Source organism: Oncorhynchus keta, chromosome 20, assembly GCF_023373465.1.
Source record: "Oncorhynchus keta strain PuntledgeMale-10-30-2019 chromosome 20, Oket_V2, whole genome shotgun sequence".
NCBI lineage: Eukaryota > Metazoa > Chordata > Actinopteri > Salmoniformes > Salmonidae > Oncorhynchus > Oncorhynchus keta.
The window spans coordinates 8,084,611-8,109,157 of NC_068440.1; the positions used below are offsets into that span (position 1 = coordinate 8,084,611).

General features: G+C 39.7%; 1 protein-coding gene across 6 annotated transcripts in view; it reads right to left on the bottom strand.

Annotated features, from left to right (window-relative positions):
* The window catches only part of LOC118399274 (protein FAM131B-like), a 31,809-nt gene extending 10,010 nt beyond the window's left edge, over window positions 1–21,799 (bottom strand). The window contains exons 1-7 of one of the 6 annotated variants that reach the window (XM_035795216.2): window positions 21,434–21,797; window positions 6,859–6,896; window positions 4,623–4,658; window positions 3,923–4,016; window positions 2,436–2,660; window positions 2,181–2,321; window positions 72–397 (exon numbers count right to left, since the gene is read on the bottom strand). In XM_035795216.2, the coding sequence (XP_035651109.1) occupies window positions 72–397; window positions 2,181–2,321; window positions 2,436–2,660; window positions 3,923–4,016; window positions 4,623–4,658; window positions 6,859–6,896; window positions 21,434–21,461 (888 nt within the window). In that variant the 5' untranslated portion in view covers window positions 21,462–21,797. Of the gene's footprint in view, window positions 1–71; window positions 398–2,180; window positions 2,322–2,435; window positions 2,661–3,913; window positions 4,017–4,622; window positions 4,659–6,839; window positions 6,897–21,433 lie in introns of all 6 variants that reach the window. The other 5 variants (XM_035795215.2, XM_035795220.2, XM_035795221.2 and 2 more) reach the window with 5 other exon arrangements.
* Window positions 21,800–24,547: the final 2,748 nt, after the last annotated feature.

Here is a 24,547-nt window from a genome sequence, read left to right on the forward strand (position 1 = left end):
CAAGGACACTGAAACACTCACTCCACCAGGTGACAGTGATCTATGAGGCAGTCCAGTCCAGTCTGTCTCACCTGTTGCTGTTGGTAGAGCATTAGCTGCTGGTGCTGGTACAGCTGGATCTGCTGCAACTGCTGGAGCTGCAGCTGGCTCTGCTGCTGCAGGGTGAGCTGTTGGGGCTGCTGCTGCTGGATGTAGCCCCCCACATTGTCCACATCACCGTAGCCCTCACCGGGCGTCCCTCCTCCCCCACCTGCCATGACGTAGGCGGCCGGCGAGGCCACGCCCGAGGGGTCGTTGCTAATTGGCTCCCAGGCGTCGGAGGAGGAAAGGCAGTAGAGGCCCTGGGCTACGTAGGTGTTGGGCCATACGTCGGCTGAGGAGTGATGCATCGCATGGTCTGTTGTGTTAGGAAGGGATGAAGGGAGAAGTATATGTTTACATTTTGGATTACATACAAGATATACACCGAGTGTACAAAACGTTAAGGATCATCTGCTCTTTCCATGACATAGACTGACCATGTGAATCCAGGTGAAAACTATGATCCTTTTTGATGTCAGTTGTTATATCCACTTCTATCAGTGTAGATGAAGGGGAGGAGACGGGTTAAAGAAGGATTTTTAAGCCTTAAAACAATTGAGACATGGATTGTGTATGTGTTCCATTCAGAGGGTGAATGGGCAAGACAAAATATTGAATTGCTTTTGAACAAGGGCATTTTAGTAGGTGCCAGGCACACCGGTTCGAGTATGTCAAGAACTGCAACGCTACTGGGTTTTTCCCACCCAACAGTTTCCCGTGTGTATTAAGAATGGTCCACCACCCAAAGGCCATCCAGTCAACTTAACACAACTGTGGGACGCATTGGAGACAACATTGGCCAGGATTCATGTTGACACCTTGTAGAGTCCATGCCCTGACGAATAGAGGCTGTTCTGAGGGCAAAAGGGGGTGCAACTCAATATTAGGAAGTTGTTTTGTTCTGTATTCTCAGTGTGTACTGTAATCTCAGAGCACAAAGCAGAGATTTTTGATGTATCACAGAGTTAAATTTAATTTTAGCTTTACAGCAAAGGCCCTTGAAGCAGCAGTATCACCAGATATCAGAAGATATTTACAGCAGTATCACCATTTCAACCAGAAATGCACTGGCAACTTACTTAATGCTCAACATATCGAAAGGTGAAAATTAAAGCTTGCTTGACGATGAGCAAACCGTGTCTTAGTTATTACAATGTCTATACTAAGCAGATTTGATTTGGTCTCTGACTTGATAATAGCAGAGAATAGGCCCGTATGGTGCTGTTAACCTGTGAGAGCAATGAGAGCAAGGCTAAGTCCCGGTGTTAACCGACAAGCTCCCCCAGGGTCTTCTGTTACAACACAACACTACCCAACCAAACACCCCAGGGCCACAGCTGCCATCTTGACTTTCTCCGCAACATTTCTTCATACAGCCCTGATGCACCTCTAGCTGGCCTGTCAAATGAAGTGGAAAGGACATCAATCAAACCGGAGTAAATAAGCTCAATCAAAGTGTCTGGAAGCCTTCTACAGTAAAATATGGAGCAGCACAGTCCAGTCCAGAGTGGTTGTGGAGCTCACAAGTCAATTACGATCCCTCTTCACAACTAAATAAGAGCTAAGTTATGTGGTTTTTGCATTTGGAACTAAAATTGTTGTTTAAAAGTATATATTTCATTTCGTATACATTTTTGTTTTTATTCATTCATTAAAAAGCTGGAATCCATAGCGGTGAAACTGCTATGTCCATTTTGCAATATTACAACAACAAATATGTTACTTCAAACAATGAACACGGTCTCTTCCCCTCGGACATCATTGCACACCGTTGCACGCACCATAGAACAACAAAGTACGTACTTCGATTTATTTTTACCACGATGCTGGATGCTCATTTCCTCAACAACAACAAAAAAACATTAACAAATGCCCCTGGGGCGGCGAGTGTCGCTGTTGCGAATCTCAGCTTGAAATGCTATGCTATCAGACGTTGCCTGTACATCCTTCAGAATTTAACAATACAGCACTGTGGCATTGGACGACCAGATGCAGTGAGTGTTGTTCATTGAGATTTAGTTTGCACTTTAAAAACTAAAGGTCTAATAAAATGGCTGCCCTATTTGTAGTGTGTTGTGGCCATGTTTGTAGTCCTGTACCTCTGCTGGTGATGCTCTCCTGGTTGGTCTCACTGAGGTGGGCCACGCTGCCTTGTTTGGAGCCAGCACAAAGGCCATCTTCCTCCATAGATCTCCAGCCCAGCAAAGTAGCCTCCGATAAGGCAAATTGTGCCATTAATCCTGGGAGAAGCAAGGGGACAGACTTTGTAAACAACGTAAAATACATGGTTCCAAATCTAACTTATTCACATGTTGATTTGTTTAATTTGAATGGCTTCTTCTGTTCACTCTTACCTGCAGTGAAGCGGGCCTCCTTTTCTCCTTCACTGAGTTCACTGTACATTTCGCTCTCTATCCGCCTCTCCTTCTCACGTTGCGAGGTTGGGATTTTGGTGACCACAGCCCCTTCAGTCCCAGTGGATGGTGTGTTCCAGCTCTGCCATTCGATCATGTGAGCCACTTTGCCCGAGGCCATGGCAGTGGGCTTAGTTACTTTATCCTTCATGGAACGGGACACGCCTAAATAAAGAATAGAGGGGGGAGAACACTGTTTCACAACACATTCAATTTGTGAATATGGCACCTCCCACAATGGATTTGGGCTCAGGAAGTGAAATGGGCTGGGAACTGTGGAAAATGCTTAATGGCTTGTGTTTTCTTTCTGGGAGGCAACGGTACAGTAGCCGAATATAAATTCGGTACAAAGTGGCTTCTTCCTCTTTCATGCATGTCTCTCAGGAGCTATGGATGGTTGGAGATTGAAGGGAGTGTAGATGGGGCTTACAGCATTATTAGAAGCTGTCTATTTTACTCGTCAAGGCTTGTTGACTTGATCAATCTTTCAGTCGTCTGTGGTGAGCAACAAGGGTGAAATACAGAACTTATTGTGCCACATTAATATTCTGAGTCTTTAGTCATCAAATTAATCAAGAAGATGAGATTCATTAGACTTTAAGCATTTGTTTGTAATTAAAATGTGAAAAAAGTTATCTTTGCTTGAAACATAATTCTCAAAAGGCCCCACTGCAAATCCTTAATTAATGTGCAAATATCTGACGATAACAAAGGATGTATTCATTCAGAGTAAGTAACAATAAAAATCGAATTAAATCAATTGAGTGTGAACTGAATCCATTGGGCAATAGCAAATATGCTGGGATGAATGAAGCCTGGCTGATTTATTAGTTAAATCATTTCAAAAATATTGTTGTTCTCATAAAATGCTCATGTTATTCATAAAAGAATATTAATTTTAGATGTGTATTCAATGTTATCCAAAGTTAGTTTGAGAGTAAGGAAAGTGGTTTTGGGGGTCTTTATTATTCCAAGGTCGATATAATCTGACTGTTAAACACAAACACGATATCAATCAAATGTACTTCAACTTCACCAGACACAACCACAACACAGTTGTATGGCTATGTGCACAAATAAGCACAGAGCCATAAAACTGCCTTGCCACCACAATAAACAATCACCACCACCACAAATACCACACTACAAAACACTACATTTCCCAGCATGCCTGTGGAGTTGCATTGTGGTTTCTGCACTTACTTTAAAACTTGTATATATATATATTTTTTTTTAAATCTGATTGGATTCCATCAATTGCCCATAACCGGCCATTGATGTGTGCATTAGGTATCAATGGGGAGGCAGGAAGTGAAACAGGAAGGGCACCCACAGGGGCGACCATGTTGGCTCCATCTCCTCTTCCTGTCTGGAGCCAACATGGGGCTGGTTTACCATCTACCAGGACAGACACACACCTGACACACCTGTCAGTGAGGACTTAGCCAGAGCACCGATCCCATAGGCATTGGAGTTCCTCTTCAGACGAGGCAGGATGGAGGAAGTGTCCTCCATAGAGAGCTGTAGAAAGGGATGAGGGGAGGAAAGAAATAAATCAACAAATAATTGTGGAGGGGAAAAGGGAGAGGAATGACCAATTGTTGTGAGGGGGTAAAACAACATTGTTGGTTGAGGATTAGGGATGCGATAAAATAAAATAGGGGAAATCCTGCTTAACAAATGATCAAATACAACTACCACCATATTAAGCAAAAGATACATTACATTATCCAACACATCACAAATCATATCAGCACTTTGGTTAAACCAGCGATTGTCAGCACAGTAGTGTAGTAGTTCACTGTGCAGTCAGTGTACTGTACCTGTAGGGCCTGTGATTCATATGATCGATACATAAAGGAGCATCATGCTAGCAGCTAGCGTTAGCTACTGTAGATGAGGTAAGGTTATTACAGCTTGTTATCTCCCAGCCTGAGATACTATGTAACACAGGCAGTACAGTAGATTAGCAGCAGCGCTAAGATAGAGAGATGGGGAAAGAGGGAGGGAGGGAGGTGGGATGAGGAGAAACTGAAGGAAAAAAACATTGGCTTATCTACAGACAGAGAGAGTCAAAATACGTGGCGGAGCGGAGGAAGAAGAGGACGAGATTAGCACAGGACTTACATTGATTCCTTCCCAGGAAAACTCGGCACGCCCATGCTGAGAGAGAGAAGGAGGGAGAGGAAGAAAACCAGGAGAGATATAGGTATGTTTGTAGAGGAGCCAGGAAAAGGGAACGCAACAGAGAGGGGATAGGATTAAAAGAAGAACACATACAACAACAACAACAACAACAAAACGGACAAATAAGGTGTGTAAAAGATACACAGGATGAAACCAGTAGTCGTAAAGTAGTAAAGATTTGGGTGGCGGGAGGAAGAGAAAGCATCTGAGTAAAGAAGGTGGAATACAAAAAGTGCAAGAGAGATTTGGATGATGTGGACGATTGAAATACTGATCAATTAAAGGATAGAATAGAGATGAGAATCCACTGTTTGTATGTGAATAGATTCTCTCATATCAGCTTGACCTTAGGCTTTGGAAACCAAAATAGAACAACTACTGTTTATTGACATTGATGTCAGTGTTTGTGTTTGTAATGCTTCCCTCGCAATAATAGGATACAACTCATTATTCATAATTTAATAATATCTTATAGTATCATAATACATCCGTATAAATAGGACAATCCATTACATAAATGGTGCCACTTGTGAGGGAAAATCCCTGCATAAAATGGTGCCCCGTGTGAGGTCATTCTCCTACAATACTCTGATTCGATATTCACTTCATTAGAAGAAATTACCCTTGACCACACACCCAAATTGGGGGAAACAAATAGTATTTTCCATTTACTCTCATTGTAAAAGAGTTAACTTCCTCGTTGATTTGTTGTTATACAGAAATATCAAAACATGCAGAAAGATAGCTTAATCAGGTCAAAAATCCCGACCGACCCTGCGAGAAGAGCCCTGTAGCTTCAGGCTATTTGGCGTGGGAGAGTGGGAAATTGTGGGAACCCGGTGCCTAAGTAGGCTACACGTGTGTAGCTATGTGTGTGGAAAACACTTTTGTCACAGATAAGACATTTATCTCGTTTAGTATAGTCTGCATGTTTGTGTCGTTGGTCTTGTCCGGGCCGGTAGCTACCTAGCACTCAAGTGGCTGCTAGCGCCGTCATAAAAAGGGGCATGCGGGAAGCCCCATGTTGTCACGGTGATTAAGCAAGCCCCATGAAGTCCAAGCTTGACGCCCAGAGGATTTTTGCTTTAGTTGGGATGGATAAAAAGAATCCCACAAAATGATGAATTATTCACAGAAAAAAAGTGACTGTGGTCAGTGCTTGCTCTTTATTTATGAGGGCTTGCGGTGTGGGGTTTGTCACTAGAAATGATTTATCATGGTTGAAATGTGCATTAACAGGTAGGGAAAGCAAGAGCAGCACGGCGTCAGTGTCCTTGGAACTTCTTCTGCCAAGCAACAGGCCCAGTGATTTCTGCGAACAGGTTTCCCCTGGTGAAACACTTTTGTCTCAATCGGCCAATCAGTGGTCTTATTGTTGCCATCAAGCTCTGGTCAGTCCAGAGGAGTGCATACTGTCTCTCTAACCGCATGTGTTATGAGGCTGCTGGCTGCATCTACCTCAGCTCAGCTGCCACTGCTGTGTTGACAGATTTCTGAAAAATAGGTGACCCCTGGCCAATCCATATCCATCCATCATATCCAGAACTATATGGGGTGAACCTTTTTTGTTGTTGTTGCTTGTCAGACATCTAACAGAAATGGAGATGGGTTGTCCCACAAAACATATTCAAAGAGCATATTAAGTGTAGTAGAATATGTAGCCTACTCATGTCCATGTTTAAACATCCGTGGCGGCCGTGTTGGTTGTCATTGTGTAGGGTCTTTGTGTTGTTTTAAAAGACCCCGTTGTGTATTGCAATTCAGCCGTGTAGCCTCTTTAAAGAGAGAAAAACTCAACAGCAACAGTGGTAAAGAGGTAAGATGGATCGTATGCTATGTCCCTGGAGTGGGGGATTATATACAGTACATAATGGTTTGGGCTCTCGAGACCTGCTCCAGTGGCCTTTGTGAGAAATTCAATATAAACCATCTCTGAGCAACATTATATCATTGCACTCAGTATAGGGAGCAGTGTGAGCGTGGACACGCTCAGTTTCACTACTAGATATAATAAAATATGAAACTACACTTTTCCTCAATGGCCATCTTGGCTCAAGGACCCATTGGACATAAAGAAGAAATATGCACTCGAGGGTAGAGCTGGAATGGTGTACAATCCAGACAAATGACATTTCACTTCAGGGGGATAAAACGTACATTGAAATGTCATCCATACCTGCTCCCCATCTTTCCGTACAGGAACAGCGTCCGCTGCTGGAAAAGACACAAAGGAAAAAAAAGTGAAAGAAGAAACATGAAGCTAAACCTCATGCAACCTTTACTGAGTAGAGCTGACAGCACCCTCGAACACGTACGCTGACGTTCAGACAAAGCACTAACATTGTACGATTATTTGCAACAGCTGTTAGTGTATTTGGGGAAAACGAGCATGTCATCATTGGCCACGATCTTTAGGTTCCTCTGCTGATTGTGTTCAAGAAGGTCTCGAATGACACCTTTGTGTGGTATATAACTGCATTGTCATTAGGATGCATTTGATAGTAAGCCTACTAAATCATGCATTGAAAAACTGTTACGTTTTGAACTTAGTATTAAACTAGTAGTAAGACATATTATACAATTATACCTAAAATACAGAAAATACAGTAAAGTAATATTATAGTGGCACATACTGTAAATTGACACTGCATCGCGTGCCCTCTACTCCACACAGAGAAATAAGCTAAAAAAAAAAGTCCTTAATTGAATTCAAAATCCTTAAAACACTTGTCTGTAATGTTCTATATCCTAACATCTCACTTGAATAGTTTTAACAGTTAAAGTGTCATTTAAAAGGGCAACCCACATAAAGGAACAGAATCCATCACAAAAGGGGAGTTCTGAATTGAAACTCGTGACTATCTAAGGGCCCCGTCTGAATGTGGACCCTTTAAACACTTGAAAGTGTCCATTAAACAAGCAAGAGCCAACATGAAAGAAAGTCAAATTGAGTTCTAAGATTTGAATTGAAACACTTCTCCTCTCTTTAACTACAGCTGAGTTGACACCCGGGGGAACCTGGAGGCCATTTTCCTCCATCAGACACACCGGAGACCTCTACAGCTGATGGAACTCCAAGATAACCGAGGGAAAATGAGGGTGAGGAACAGGTGGTAGGTCTCAAAGAAAAACCAGAAAGGATGGCATGGAGGGGAAACAAAAGGAGGGTTTACTGAGATGGGGTAGAGAAAAAAAAGGACAAAACTTCGAGGAGGATGGGGCGTTCCAGTAGACCAATATTTTAATAGTAATCAGCGAGTTTTATAGCATGTTATCCTGCACCGTAACCAATGGAATGCGAAAGTGGTGAATGTTTTATTGTTGGTGTTAAAAGAATCTTCGCCTAGATTATTTTAACACTGAATTGTGAATCGTGTCCACAGTTGATAAGACTTCATTTGTTTGTTGTTGTTGCCACATCTCACCACCTCACGTGTAAGATCTATCCATCTGTGAAACCACCTCACGTGTAAGATTTATCCATCTGTAAAACCACCTCACGTGTAAGATCTATCCATCTGTAAAACCACCTCACGTGTAAGATCTATCCATCTGTAAAACCACCTCACGTGTAAGATCTATCCATCTGTAAAACCACCTCACGTGTAAGATCTATCCATCTGTAAAACCACCTCACGTGTAAGATCTATCCATCTGTGAAACCACCTCACGTGTAAGATCTATCCATCTGTGAAACCACCTCACGTGTAAGATCTATCCATCTGTGAAACCACCTCACGTGTAAGATCTATCCATCTGTGAAACCACCTCACGTGTAAGATCTATCCATCTGTGAAACCACCTCACGTGTAAGATCTATCCATCTGTGAAACCACCTCACGTGTAAGATCTATCCATCTGTGAAACCACCTCACGTGTAAGATCTATCCATCTGTGAAACCACCTCACGTGTAAGATCTATCCATCTGTGAAACCACCTCACGTGTAAGATCTATCCATCTGTGAAACCACCTCACGTGTAAGATCTATCCATCTGTAAAACCACCTCACGTGTAAGATCTATCCATCTGTAAAACCACCTCACGTGTAAGATCTATCCATCTGTAAAACCACCTCACGTGTAAGATCTATCCATCTGTAAAACCACCTCACGTGTAAGATCTATCCATCTGTAAAACATGCAAATAAAAAACAGGCCCAAACACACTCATCTTAACCCCACACTTGTCTCCCTGGCCTGTCAAGAGGTCTTCAACAGCTTGGAGTAAACAGCTGTCATCTAACAGCTCGGAGTAAACTAGACAGACATACCTCTTGACCTTATAGAGAACTAAGCCTCCACTTTGCTGTGGAATTTGTCTTGTTGTAGAGAATTTTCTTTCCCGCATTTGTTGTTGAACAAAAATATCAGTCAGATATTGAACCTTGTGAGAGGAGAGGTAAGGTCTCAAACGTCACAGGAGTCTTATGATACAACTGTACAATTACAAAGGTGGGGGGGGGGAGCTTTGTTCCCGACCAATTGTGTGGGCTGGGGGAAGGGTAGGACTATGTTCACAAAGTGGGCGAAACAGCAGGGGCTTGCCGCTCGCGCTGCACTGAGCGAGTTCCGTTGCGGAGCATTTATCCTACTGTGACCGACCGAGCGGAAGCCAGAAGCCGGCGAGGGCCGTCAAAGCAATAGGCGGGGGAAGGGAGCATTGTCAGACACTGCCGCGATCACCTCCTGACAGATCTCGTGGTTCGAAATGTTTGGGACCATCATCATCTGTCTTTTGCGATCGCTTGGAGCCGAGTGGGGCATCTTGGCGGTGACACACAGTGGCTGACGTGCGCCTTGACACTGATTCAGGGTGAAGGGCAAAGTCTGACTCACCTCAGCTCTAGTACCAGTGCCGAAGGGCGTTCTAGCCTAGCGGGACACCGCTACATTGTTTAATTTTTTAAAAAACTGTTGAGATACCACAAATACTGTCAACCTAATTTTGGGACCCAAAATACATACCCACTGGGCACAGAAATCAACGCAGCATCTATTCCATGTTGGTTTAATGTAATTTCATAAAAATTAGTCATTTGATAGTAGATAGTTAATTCAAACAGGGTGTTCCCAGTGGGTAACTACGAGGTAAAAAAACGATTCCAAGCTATTAATGGCAGACAAATCACTGGATATAAAATGACCAAAACAACATGCTACTAATTCAAATGGTATGTCTCAGAGATTAAGTGAACACTTAGCCACCCAAAGCCATTGATGCCCAACTATAGCACAGCCCATGCTTCTCTCTGTCTTCCTTCCTCCCATCCTCTTCCCTCTCTCTCCGAGCCCCTCTCTCTCCCCTCTTCACCTATGCCCTCTAGCAGTCTTCCACACTAAAGGTCAGTACAGTAGCAGCTCAACCGTGACCACCTGTCAAGCAAGCTACACTGACCAGTCACCTTGGGCCCATGTCCGTCAACCTTGCGAGAGTCGTCAGTCAACTCCCGTCATCAGCCATGCGGTGTGTGTGAGACACAGCGAGTGTACTCCGCTCAATACAGAGCATCCGTCAGTCAGTCTGTCAGCACTTTTAAAGAAATCAATATTGGGGGGGGGGGGACAATTCCTGTGTAATGCAATATCTCATAGACACTCAATATAACTGAATAACAAACAAGATGAGTGATGTTAAGTAGTGCACAACAAGCTACAGCATGCTTCAACAGATTGTTGTGTGTGTTTGTTTCTGGGTAATTGAAGGAGACCTATGTAAGAAAGTGACAGTTTCACCAATCACATGAACAATGTGGTAGCAGAATCAGAATTAGTTAGGTAACATTCATAAGTAAGATGTTTTATTTACATAATAATGCTTATGTGAGATATGCCATTAGAATGTCTTCTTTTGGATAATATTGTTGGCAGTTTGCAGTTATCCCTTCTCTGCCAGGGCTTAGTCACTTGGGGCCCAGAGAAGGGAGAGGTCAGGCTTGTCTTCATATGTCAATGTATCTGTTAAACCATGTGATGCTATGAAGAATATCAGAAGGGGAGGAGGACAGAATGGAGGCTTGTCTTCTTATGGGAAGGTGTCTGTAACTATTGTATGTCCCCTCTGAGGTTGCCCTTATCTTGATTTAGTATATGACCTAAGAGGTTCATTGTCTTTTCTGATCTTGTCCAGGAGGGATTGTATTTGAGATGGGAGTATCTAGAATTGACAATTGATATATGCCATTGGATGAGGTAATGTTTTGGTCCTAAGTGGTACCAAGAACGAGATTAGAATCTCGTCTAAAGAGACCAAACTGAACGATAATTTATAGCTAATGCTGTCTGGCTATGGGATACTCCTCTCTCAATTAAAGTCTTCCTTTGTAATGTTCCTAAGATCTGTGTTTTGTCATGTGAGTTGAGATGGGTATGTTTTGACTATAAATGATGGTAAGAACTGTTTTATAAGGACTCTCAGATAATTCATTTATAGACACTGAATTGATCTGAGAGTCAAAAGGAGCTATGGTGAAGCTCATGTAATTAAAGATGGACTTTATAATATAACTCTGACTTGTGTGTGGTTTGCTCTCATTATTTGGTAATACAGGAAATTACCACAACAACACACACTTTCAGTACAGATTAGAAACATAAACACCTTCAGTATACAGAAACATAAACACTTTCAGTATACAGAAACATAAACATCAGTATACAGAAACATAAACACTTTCAGTATACAGAAACATAAACACTTTCATTATATAGAAACATAAATACTTTCAGTATACAGAAACAAACACTTTCAGTATACAGAAACATAAACACTTTCAGTATACAGAAACATAAATACTTTCAGTATACAGAAACATAAACACTTTCATTATATAGAAACATAAACACTTTCAGTATACAGAAACATAAACACTTTCATTATATAGAAACATAAATACTTTCAGTATACAGAAACATAAACACTTTCATTATATAGAAACATAAACACTTTCAGTATACAGAAACATAAACACTTTCATTATATAGAAACATAAACACTTGCATTATATGGAAACATAAACACTTTCAGTACACAGAAACATAAACATCAGTATACAGAAACATAAACACTCAGTATACAGAAACATAAACACTTTCAGTATACAGAAACATAAACACTTTCAGTATACAGAAACATAAACATCAGTATACAGAAACATAAACACTCAGTATACAGAAACATAAACACTTTCAGTATACAGAAACATAAACATCAGTATACAGAAACATAAACACTCAGTATACAGAAACATAAACACTTTCAGTATACAGAAACATCAGTATACAGAAACATAAACACTCAGTATACAGAAACATAAACACTTTCAGTATACAGAAACATAAACATCAGTATACAGAAACATAAACACTTTCAGTATACAGAAACATAAACACTTTCATTATATAGAAACATAAACACTTTCAGTATACAGAAACATAAACACTTTCATTATATAGAAACATAAATACTTTCAGTATACAGAAACATAAACACTTTCATTATATAGAAACATAAACACTTTCAGTATACAGAAACATAAACACTCAGTATACAGAAACATAAACACTCAGTATACAGAAACATAAACACTTTCAGTATACAGAAACATAAACATCAGTATACAGAAACATAAACACTCAGTATACAGAAACATAAACACTTTCAGTATACAGAAACATAAACATCAGTATACAGAAACATAAACACTTTCAGTATACAGAAACATAAACATCAGTATACAGAAACATAAATACTTTCAGTATACAGAAACATAAACACTTTCAGTATACAGAAACATAAACACTCAGTATACAGAAACATAAACACTCAGTATACAGAAACATAAACACTTTCATTATATAGAAACATAAACACTTGCATTATATGGAAACATAAACACTTTCAGTACACAGAAACATAAACATCAGTATACAGAAACATAAACACTCAGTATACAGAAACATAAACACTTTCAGTATACAGAAACATAAACACTTTCAGTATACAGAAACATTATTATTATAAACATCAGTATACAGAAACATAAACACTCAGTATACAGAAACATAAACACTTTCAGTATACAGAAACATAAACATCAGTATACAGAAACATAAACACTTTCAGTATACAGAAACATAAATACTTTCAGTGTACAGAAACATAAACACTTTCAGTATACAGAAACATAAACACTTTCAGTATACAGAAACATAAACATCAGTATACAGAAACATAAATACTTTCAGTATACAGAAACATAAACATCAGTATACAGAAACAAACACTTTCAGTATACAGAAACACAAACATCAGTATACAGAAACATAAACACTTTCAGTATACAGAAACATAAACATCAGTATACAGAAACATAAACACTTTCAGTATACAGAAACATAAACACTTTCAGTATACAGAAACATAAACACTTTCAGTATACAGAAACATAAACACTTTCATTATATAGAAACATAAACATCAGTATACAGAAACATCAGTATACAGAAACATAAACACTTTCAGTATACAGAAACATAAACATCAGTATACAGAAACATAAACACTTTCAGTATACAGAAACATAAACACTTTCAGTATACAGAAACATAAACATCAGTATACAGAAACATAAACATCACTATACAGAAACATAAACACTTTCAGTATACAGAAACATAAACACTTACAGAAACATAAACACTTTCAGTATACAGAAACATAAATATCAGTATACAGAAACATAAACATCAGTATACAGAAACATAAATACTTTCAGTATACAGAAACATAAACACTTTCAGTATACAGAAACATAAATACTTTCAGTATACAGAAACATAAACACTTTCAGTATACAGAAACATAAACATCAGTATACAGAAACATAAACATCAGTATACAGAAACATAAACATCAGTATACAGAAACATAAACACTTTCAGTATACAGAAACATAAACATCAGTATACAGAAACATAAACATCACTATACAGAAACATAAACACTTTCAGTATACAGAAACATAAATACTTTCAGTATACAGAAACATAAACATCAGTATACAGAAACATAAACACTTTCATTATACAGAAACATAAACACTTTCAGTATACAGAAACATAAACATCAGTATACAGAAACATAAACATCACTATACAGAAACATAAACACTTTCAGTATACAGAAACATAAACACTTTCAGTATACAGAAACATCAGTATACAGAAACATAAGTATACAGAAACATAAACACTTTCATTATATAGAAACATAAACATCAGTATACAGAAACATCAGTATACAGAAACATAAACACTTTCAGTATACAGAAACATAAACATCAGTATACAGAAACATAAACACTTTCAGTATACAGAAACATAAACACTTTCAGTATACAGAAACATAAACATCAGTATACAGAAACATAAACATCAGTATACAGAAACATAAACACTTTCAGTATACAGAAACATAAATACTTTCAGTATACAGAAACATAAACACTTTCAGTATACAGAAACATAAACATCAGTATACAGAAACATAAACACTTTCAGTATACAGAAACATAAACACTTTCAGTATACAGAAACATAAACATCAGTATACAGAAACATAAACATCAGTATACAGAAACATAAACATCAGTATACAGAAACATAAACACTTTCAGTATACAGAAACATAAATACTTTCAGTATACAGAAACATAAACACTTTCAGTATACAGAAACATAAACATCAGTATACAGAAACATAAACACTTTCAGTATACAGAAACATAAACACTTTCAGTATACAGAAACATAAACATCAGTATACAGAAACATAAACATCAGTATACAGAAACATAAAACTTTCAGTATACAGAAACATAAACACTTTCAGTATTCAGTATACTTTCAGAAACATAAACACTTTCAGTATACAGAAACATAAACACTTTCAGTATACAGAAACATAAACACTTTCAGTATACAGAAACATAAACATCAGTATACAGAAACATAAACATCAGTATACAGAAACATAAACACTTTCAGTATACAGAAACATAAACACTTTCAGTATACAGAAACATAAACACAGTATACAGAAACATCTTTCTATACAGAAACATAAACACTTTCAGTATACAGAAACATAAATACTTTCAGTATACAGAAACATAAACATCAGTATACAGAAACATAAACACTTTCATTATACAGAAACATAAACACTTTCAGTATACAGAAACATAAACATCAGTATACAGAAACATAAACATCACTATACAGAAACATAAACACTTTCAGTATACAGAAACATAAACACTTTCAGTATACAGAAACATCAGTATACAGAAACATAAACATCAGTATACAGAAACATAAACACTTTCATTATATAGAAACATAAATACTTTCAGTATACAGAAACATAAACATCAGTATACAGAAACATAAACACTTTCAGTATAAAGAAACATAAACATCAGTATATAGAAACATAAACACTTTCAGTATAAAGAAACATAAACATCAGTATACAGAAACATAAACATCAGTATACAGAAACACAAACATCAGTATACAGAAACATAAACACTTTCAGTATAGAGAAACATAAATATCAGTATACTGAAACATAAACATCAGTATACAGAAACATAAACATCAGTATACAGAAACACAAACATCAGTATACAGAAACACAAACATCAGTATACAGAAACATAAACACTTTCATTATATAGAAACATAAACACTTTCAGTATAAAGAAACATAAACATCAGTATACAGAAACATAAGCATCAGTATACAGAAACATAAACACTTTCAGTATACAGAAACATAAATATCAGTATACTGAAACATAAACATCAGTATACAGAAACATAAACATCAGTATACAGAAACACAAACATCAGTATACAGAAACATAAACACTTTCAGTATACAGAAACATAAATATCAGTATACAGAAACATAAACATCAGTATACAGAAACACAAACATCAGTATACAGAAACATAAACACTTTCAGTATACAGAAACATAAATATCAGTATACAGAAACATAAACACTTTCAGTATACAGAAACATAAACACTTTCAGTATACAGAAACATAAACATCAGTATACAGAAACATTCAGTATACAGAAACATAAACATCAGTATACAGAAACATAAACATCAGTATACAGAAACATAAACACTTTCAGTATACAGAAACATAAACACTTTCACTATACAGAAACACAAACATCAGTATACAGAAACATAAACACTTTCATTATATAGAAACATAAACACTTTCAGTATAAAGAAACATAAACATCAGTATACAGAAACATAAACATCAGTATACAGAAACACAAACATCAGTATACAGAAACATAAACACTTTCAGTATACAGAAACATAAATATCAGTATACAGAAACAAACACTTTCAGTATACAGAAACATAAACACTTTCAGTATACAGAAACATAAACACTTTCAGTATACAGAAACATAAACATCAGTATACAGAAACATAAACATCAGTATACAGAAACATAAACACTTTCAGTATACTGAAACATAAACACTTTCAGTATACAGAAACATAAACACTTTCAGTATACAGAAACATAAACACTTTCAGTATACAGAAACCTAAACATCAGTATACAGAAACATAAACACTTTCAGTATACAGAAACATAAATACTTTCAGTATACAGAAACATAAACACTTTCAGTATACAGAAACATAAACACTTTCAGTATACAGAAACATAAACACTTTCAGTATACAGAAACATAAACACTTTCAGTATACAGAAACATAAACACTTTCAGTATACAGAAACATAAACACTTTCAGTATACAGAAACATAAACACTTTCAGTATACAGAAACAAACACTTTCAGTATACAGAAACATAAACACTTTCAGTATACAGAAACATAAACACTTTCAGTATACTGAAACATAAACATCAGTATACAGAAACATAAACATCAGTATACAGAAACATAAACACTTTCAGTATACAGAAACATAAACACTTTCAGTATACTGAAACATAAACACTTTCAGTATACTGAAACATAAACATCAGTATACAGAAACATAAACATCAGTATACTGAAACATAAATATCAGTATACAGAAACATAAACACTTTCAGTATACAGAAACATAAATAATTTCAGTATACAGAAACATAAACACTTTCAGTATACAGAAACATAAACATCAGTATACAGAAACATAAACATCAGTATACAGAAACATAAACACTTTCAGTATACAGAAACATAAACATCAGTATACAGAAACATAAACATCAGTATACAGAAACATAAATACTTCCAGTATACAGAAACATAGACACCTTAGGTACAAATTAGAAACATTAACAGCTTCAGTTTAAAGGAAAATCCAGGCAGCATGTAGCCTAATGGTTAGAGCATTGGGCCAGTAACCAAAAGGTTGCTAGATCAAGTCCCCAAGGTAAAAATCTGTAGTTTTGCCCCATTCATATCAACAAAGAACAAGAATGACAGTATCACAGAGACAAAGGACAAGTTTGTGAGATGCAGGGTACAGTACTGTAAAAATAGGGGTACAAGGAGGAGGAAGAACAAAAAACAAAATTGCAAAGAGCAAAGCAGAGTAGTAATTTCTGATCAATTTTGAGCTACTATCATAGAACATGTTTTCGTTCATCAAAGGACAATGACGGAAAAAATATGAATATTCTTTTGATTAAAAATGTACTTCTCCCTGAGAATTGTATGTTTTGAACAATGTGTTTCCTATTTTTCGGTGTATTGTTTACTGACTGCTTGAGAGTGTATATCATTTTGATCACTTTGTTTATGATTTGAGGAGCGGTGTTTGATTTTGAACACAGGTACAACTGTTTTGAGGGCGAACGTTTCATTTTGCAAGAGGAGTCAGAGGTTATGTAAATAGTGCTTGAAGATGAGGTTTAGTGTTTAATGTTTTCAGGAAATGGAGCAAGGTTTCAGAAATTGTGTTTTAGCAATTGAGAAAAACTGCAACTGACTTGCCTCATTGAAACATCATCACCTTCAGTATACATAAACAGACCTTGGATTCTCTCCTGATATATTCACACTCATGTCATTTCCATGATCCAGTTGGTCTATTTACTAGTAGTTTAGTTTCACACTGTATAATTTACATTCTAGTAATATAAATACACAACACCTCTTCATTGTACTCAATGGTACTATGAGTAGGCTTGGCTACTTTCCATTTCCGCCTTACATTAGACCCCTACTTTCATCATCATATTTTTGTTGTTGTTGAAAAACCTACAGACCTGATCTGGTACTTCAAAATATACAGTATCTCATTGTAATACATAGTGTATCTTGTATGTTGAACTATGCAGTACATCACAGAGTTTCAGCTAATTCATCAATATTTCCAATACATGATTTCACCCTTAAAATGCAGGCTTCAACTGATTATTTTATTTACTGTAATGAACCATTACGGTGTTATAAAAAAGGGTTACAACAAACTATTGTTACAAAATGCAAATGGCCTACATCCATTGGCTTTCAATAATTGGAAGAGAAAACGTGACATCAGCGTCTGATATTCCCATTGCCACTGAGGCTTGCTAAGTGTCTCGCCACCCATGAAAGACAAATGAAGTCAATTCCAGATATGGGATGGATGAAGGCCTAGGGATATTTGGAAAAGGTCACAGGAGACATGTCATGGCGACACACAGGAAAACACTACGTGGAATGAACTGTATTCCTCCATTTCTCAGCTGTGTTTCTAATTGCTTTTCACTTCCCCTGTTTTCTCCTCCCGGAAAATAAGGGAGTCTAGGACTAAATGCAGTCCGGTAACCGTTCATCATGAACAACATCCGTTGTGAACATAATGGAATATAATAACTAAGGTCGGCACTCTACGCAATACACTGGAATAATACCTCTGGCAAAACAGTAAAATACAGTAGAATCAGATCATGGTGTCTTGTTGGCATGGCATGGTTCCTCTAGGGAACATGGTTCCTCTTAATGTTTCCCAGAGGAGCTAAAGACTGTATGGGGATGTGCTGTTGACCCATGTGTACTTGAAGCATCTCTTCTCCACTCGCATCCATCAACCTCACTCCCATACCAGAAGCTATATATAGCAATATATGCTTATTATAACAACGGAGCTCTCAGCAATGGGCTGTTGTTGTTGGATGCGAGTCAACATAAGTTCACACATGATAACAAACGGCAAATTGAATGTGATAAAATGCACTTAAATGCCCATGTCTTGTTATTGGTATCACTATAGTATTCTATAATACACATTTTACAGCATTTCGCTGGCGAGAGACAGAGAGAGACAGAGAGAGAGAGAGAGAGAGAGAGAGAGAGAGAGAGAGAGAGACAGAGAGAGAGAGAGAGAGAGACAGAGAGAGAGAGAGAGAGAGAGAGAGAGAGAGAGACAGAGAGAGAGAGAGACACAGAGAGAGAGACAGAGAGAGAGAGACAGAGAGAGAGAGAGAGAGAGACAGAGAGAGAGAGACAGAGAGAGAGAGAGAGAGAGACAGAGAGAGACAGAGAGAGACAGAGAGAGACAGAGAGAGAGAGAGAGAGAGACAGAGACAGAGAGAGACAGAGAGAGAGACAGAGAGAGAGAGACAGAGAGAGAGAGAGAGAGAGAGAGAGAGACAGAGAGAGAGAGAGACAGAGAGACAGAGACAGAGACAGAGAGAGAGACAGAGAGAGAGAGAGAGAGAGAGAGAGAGAGAGAGAGAGAGAGAGAGAGAGAGAGACAGAGAGAGAGAGAGAGACAGAGAGAGACAGACAGAGACAGAGAGAGACAGACAGACAGACAGACCTGACTTCTTTATCAATCTTGAGTGATTTCATCTCTGTTTGAAGGGACTTTACATGTACTTTCGTATTACCGTACCTTGTCAGAGGGAAAACTCCAACTCTAGTGTTGTTTACTGCTCCAAAACGCTACATCCAGACTAACACCTTCCCTAGCTTGATTTCACACACTCATTTGTCCCTAAAACGCCAGGCTGGCTTTCATCGCCACGGTCAAAACACGTGCTTACACATCCTCTACCGGCTCAATGACAATCAAAGGTCAAATTTTCATCCATCCCTTTATTTATTTCATTCACCTCCGACCACGAGCCTCCACATTTGTTTTCATGAAGGAACTGACCAGGCTTGATGAAGTGTTTAATAGAAAAAGGGCAGTCCCTCTCCATTACGTATGAATCCAAAACAAACGACGCACCACGCTTGAGCTAATCTCCCGTTAACACTGTCTACAGTATAACACACTACATAATATCCAATCCCATCGGAGCCCGGTCGACTTCAGTGAAATCATCCACTGCCTATGTCACAGCCAGATGGACCGTACCAGTTCCACAGACCATGAAATTCCATTCAGTCTACAGTATGCTCCATGGTACTGTCAGCACTGAGGCTCTTTTGAGCCGTACACCTCGACGTAGCTACGCCGGCTGTATTAACCACTGGCAGCGTTGACTTTGCTCAATTGACCTACATGTGTAACGCATCCAGGCTCACACCTGGGTTTGCCGCGATCGGTTCTGACTCATCCAATGCGGGTCATAGTCCAGCCGGGTTTGTGTGTGTGTGTGTGTGTGTGTGTGTGTGTGTGTGTGTGTGTGTGTGTGTGTGTGTGTGTGTGTGTGTGTGTGTGTGTGTGTGTGTGTGTGTGTGTGTGTGTGTGTGTGTGTGTGTGTGTGTGTGTGTGTGTGTGTGTGTGGTGTGTGTGTGTGTGTCCGTTTTATTCCTCCTAACCTGAGCACTGCTGCACACATGCTTCGATTCATTACCCGCCGGTCATGACGCACTCCGACGGAGGAGAGGGGAACATTTGCGATTTGCTCATACACAGCCAGCGGTTACCTTAGCTCTAAGTCATGGCAGGAGGACGGTTTAACAAGAGGGAGTGCGCACACACACACACATAGTCAAACTAAGTCCATTTCCTCATGACTTTCCCTTCATCCATCCCTTCATCCATCCATCCCACCCTCCCCCGATCCGATCTCTTCATCCGCCATGAAATTCAGAGGTCTGCTCTCTTTTCTCTTCGCTTCCCTCTTTCCCTGTTTTTTCCTCTCTCTTCAACACTATTTATATGTGCAACAGTACACCATGCAGACACTGCTAACAGGATTTCACATCATTCCTTCCTCTGTCTCTCCTCCTCTCTCTCTATTTCTCTCCTTTAATACGTCTCCCCTGACATCATTGTAAACAACCTCTACTGTCATATTTCATTCTCTCAGTCTCCTCAGAGCCCTCTGTATATCTCTCTCTCTCACACACACACACACACACACACACACACACACACCTATCTCCATTCGCACATGGTCGTACAGTCCATTAGGCATATACATTTGAAATGTCAACCGAGTCGGCCCGTATTCCAGTCCACTAGAAATTGCCTTCACTTCCATTGTCACGCCGTCGCCTTGCCATTTCTCCCTATTCCCCACATTCAGCATTCACCATGCAAAACAAAAACCTCTCCTCTCTGTCTAGCCTCAGACGTACGCTGCCGAGCCCCATTAACCAACACGTCTCCATAGAAACGTACTTACGGCTTCAGAGAAGAAATTCAGAGTCTCCCCCAGAGTCCCCCTTCCCCCACTCCCACCCTCCTCCATCTCCCTCGTCACTGGGGGAAAAGCAGATGGGAAAAAGATGGGGGTCTGCTTACTGATGGTCCGGGAGCCGATGCAGCCCATGGTGTCTGTCTCTCACAGAGGCCCTGGAAGCAGCAAGCGAGGAAGCGCCACCCTTTCGCCAGGCATTCTCTCCACTCCTCTTCTCTCCTCCCGTCTCGTTCTGTATGTGTGTGTGTGTGTGTGTGCACGTCTCTCCCTCTCTCTCACTCCCTTGCTCCCTTTCGCTCTCTCCTCTTGCTCTGCCTTTGTCTCGCCCGCTCCCTCTCTCTCCTTACCTCCGTCAAACCCACTGGCACACACATGGAGAGACACAGATAGAGTGCAGCGTCGCGATGCTGGAGCATCCCTGGTTAGTCAGTCAGTAAATCAACGTGTCTGAGAGGGGGGGGGGGTTGAAGGAAAGACTTGACATCGTTGAAATAATGACAAGCAAGTACTAGTTACTTCAATGCCATTAATATCCCAACTCTCCAAGTGATTGAAGTATAACTCATTTAGCAGAAATGTTGACCTATTCTGTCAACTGGAAACATCCTCTCTGTCTTCTGACGGTGTGATAAATGTGTCTAGTATGTCTCTATTCTCCCTCTCTCGCTCTCTCTCTCTTTCTCTCTCTCTCTGGCAATGCAGTACAGATCTTTTCCTCTCCTTCTGCCCCTCCCTCCTTCCGTCTCTCTTCGTCTTACTCCAACAATATACATATAAACACAGACAGTGATTCAATTGTGTGGAGGCGAGGCAGGAGGACAATGGATGAGTCCTTGAGCTCTCTGACTCTCTCCTACTCCCTCAGTGACTGCTTTTATGCGCCGAGTCAAATCTCACACATTGAATACTGGCTTTTTCCCTATGGAGCTCAATGCTTTGACAGCATTGGCCTGTCGAATTTGGTCATGTGGACAGTCATAAAACTATTGTTAATATAGAGTAGACTAGAAGAACTAGAATATGAACGTGTGGGCATTGGCTGAATAAGGGGACAAAGAGTGATATCTCTTCTTGAACATATTCATCTTACACCAAGAGAGAGAGACAGATGGAGAGACAGAGAGGGGGAGCTGAGGAGGTAGGAGTGAAGGGGGGAACGCGTTGAGTCATGTTAAGGAGGGGTGACGCTGAGATGCACAAATTAATATCCTTGGAGGGAGGGGGAGGGTGACAGAGGGGGAGAGAGGAGGAAGGGTGACAGAGAACAGAAAAATAGAAAGAACCATACAGCCATGTTTCTATGTATGGCTCTCTCTCTCTGTGTGTGTGTGTGTGTGTGTGTGTGTGTGTGTGTGTGTGTGTGTGTGTGTGTGTGTGTGTGTGTGTGTGTGTGTGTGTGTGTGTGTGTGTGTGTGTGTGTGTGTGTGTGTGTGTTGTGGGTGCGTTTGTATGGCTGGCTGGTAGGCTCGCTGGTTGGCTAGCTGGCTAGCTATTGGTCTTTCCATGTATTTGGTGTTTACTTTACTTGTGTGTGTCCATATTTGTCCATGCACATCATGTCTGCAAATGTATCTCTCCACATGCATGCATCACACATGTGCATATTTATTACTTCATCACTGAAGGGGGTTAGGGGCCATTGAGAGGGGATCACAAAGAGACATGCCAAGAGAAGGGGCTGATGGGTAATCCTATTCTTGGCAATGAGTTGGTCTATCACAAGCTGAGTCTCATGGTAGGACAGTTAGATATTCACTTTGACCTCACTGGTGCCTGAACTATATTTGAGAGAGAGCGTTCTAGCTAGGTGGCTAACGTTTGCGAGACTAGGGGTTAAGGTTAGGGTTAAGGTTAGGGTTAGGGTTAGGGGAAGGGTTAGCTAAAAGGGTTAAGGGTAGGGGAAGAGTTAGCTGACATGCTAAGTAGTTGCTAAAAAGTAGGAAGTAATTGAAAAGTTGCTAATTAGCTAAAATGCTAAAGTTGTCTGTGATGAGATTCAAACTCGAAACCCCCAACCACCCAACCTTCTTTTTTGCCTTAAGTAACTATCTGTCTCATGTAACCATACCAAACAGAACATGTTATACTAATGTGAGTGTCCCGGATTTACGTTTACTGTGTTACGTCTAGACTATGAGACCAAGCTGCCCACACACATACTGATATAAATCCCACAAAAGGCTAGGTTCAAAAGCTTACAGCAAAGACAAATAACGAACCGTCCCACACTCGCACCTACAGCTTAATCAATAGGCTCAATGGGCTCAATGGGCCTCCAGACACCCGAAGGTAAAGCATCTGATCACTGCTGCTCTCTCCCAGGGAAGAGGACTCAGAGACTCCGAGCCTGCCTCTCAAATGGCAATCCAATAGGGTGCCATTTGGGATACAGACTGAGAGAAGTCGCTCTCAGGGACACTTTCTTAATCCTCCCACTATGCTTCCTCATTAAAAAACACATGATGTCTCTCCAATGTATTGTAAATTGGAGCTTTGTTATAAGGGCGGCTCTTCCTCGAGAGCAGAAATGAATGTGATTGGTTAAGTTTAGGCGAGTAGTGTGATTGGTTACGTTTCGGCAAGGAATTACAATTGGTTGAGTTTAGGGTTAGTGGTGGTTTAAATGTGCGTAGGTTTGTCATGCACTGCCTTCCAGGCCTGTCTGAGGTCCAAAACAAACTTCATTCATCTGTCATTGGTAGATGGTGGTAGCTGAATTAGGATTGTTCCATTCCCCTCAATGACCACGTGTTCACGTTTTCAGAATGATGTATATTATTCTTATTTCTCTCACACAGTAACGTTCTTCCCAGACCTGAGTTCAAATACTATTTGAAATCTCAGAATAAATGTTGCTTACCCCTGTTTCACCATCTGGTTGTTCCAGCTGCCCTGATACATCATCAAAAAGAAATACCTTTTTCCCACATAGCATCCCCTCACCGGAACCCAACCATATGCATGATCGCTCAAAGCAGACCTCACTACAAGACTGACTGCTATGGCTAAAAATAGCCATTCGCAGCACAACTGCCACACACACTGCAATAGCCGTAGTGACACTTCAGGTGCCGTGTTGAATACAGGCCCCCAGCGAACCATGCACATCTAGAACGGATGCGGTGGCCTTGCCACTGTTAACAACCCACTAATCCAAACAGAGAGCACGCCTTGGGGCCACCAACTGTACCGGTTTGTTGCCCTTGGCGACGATCGAT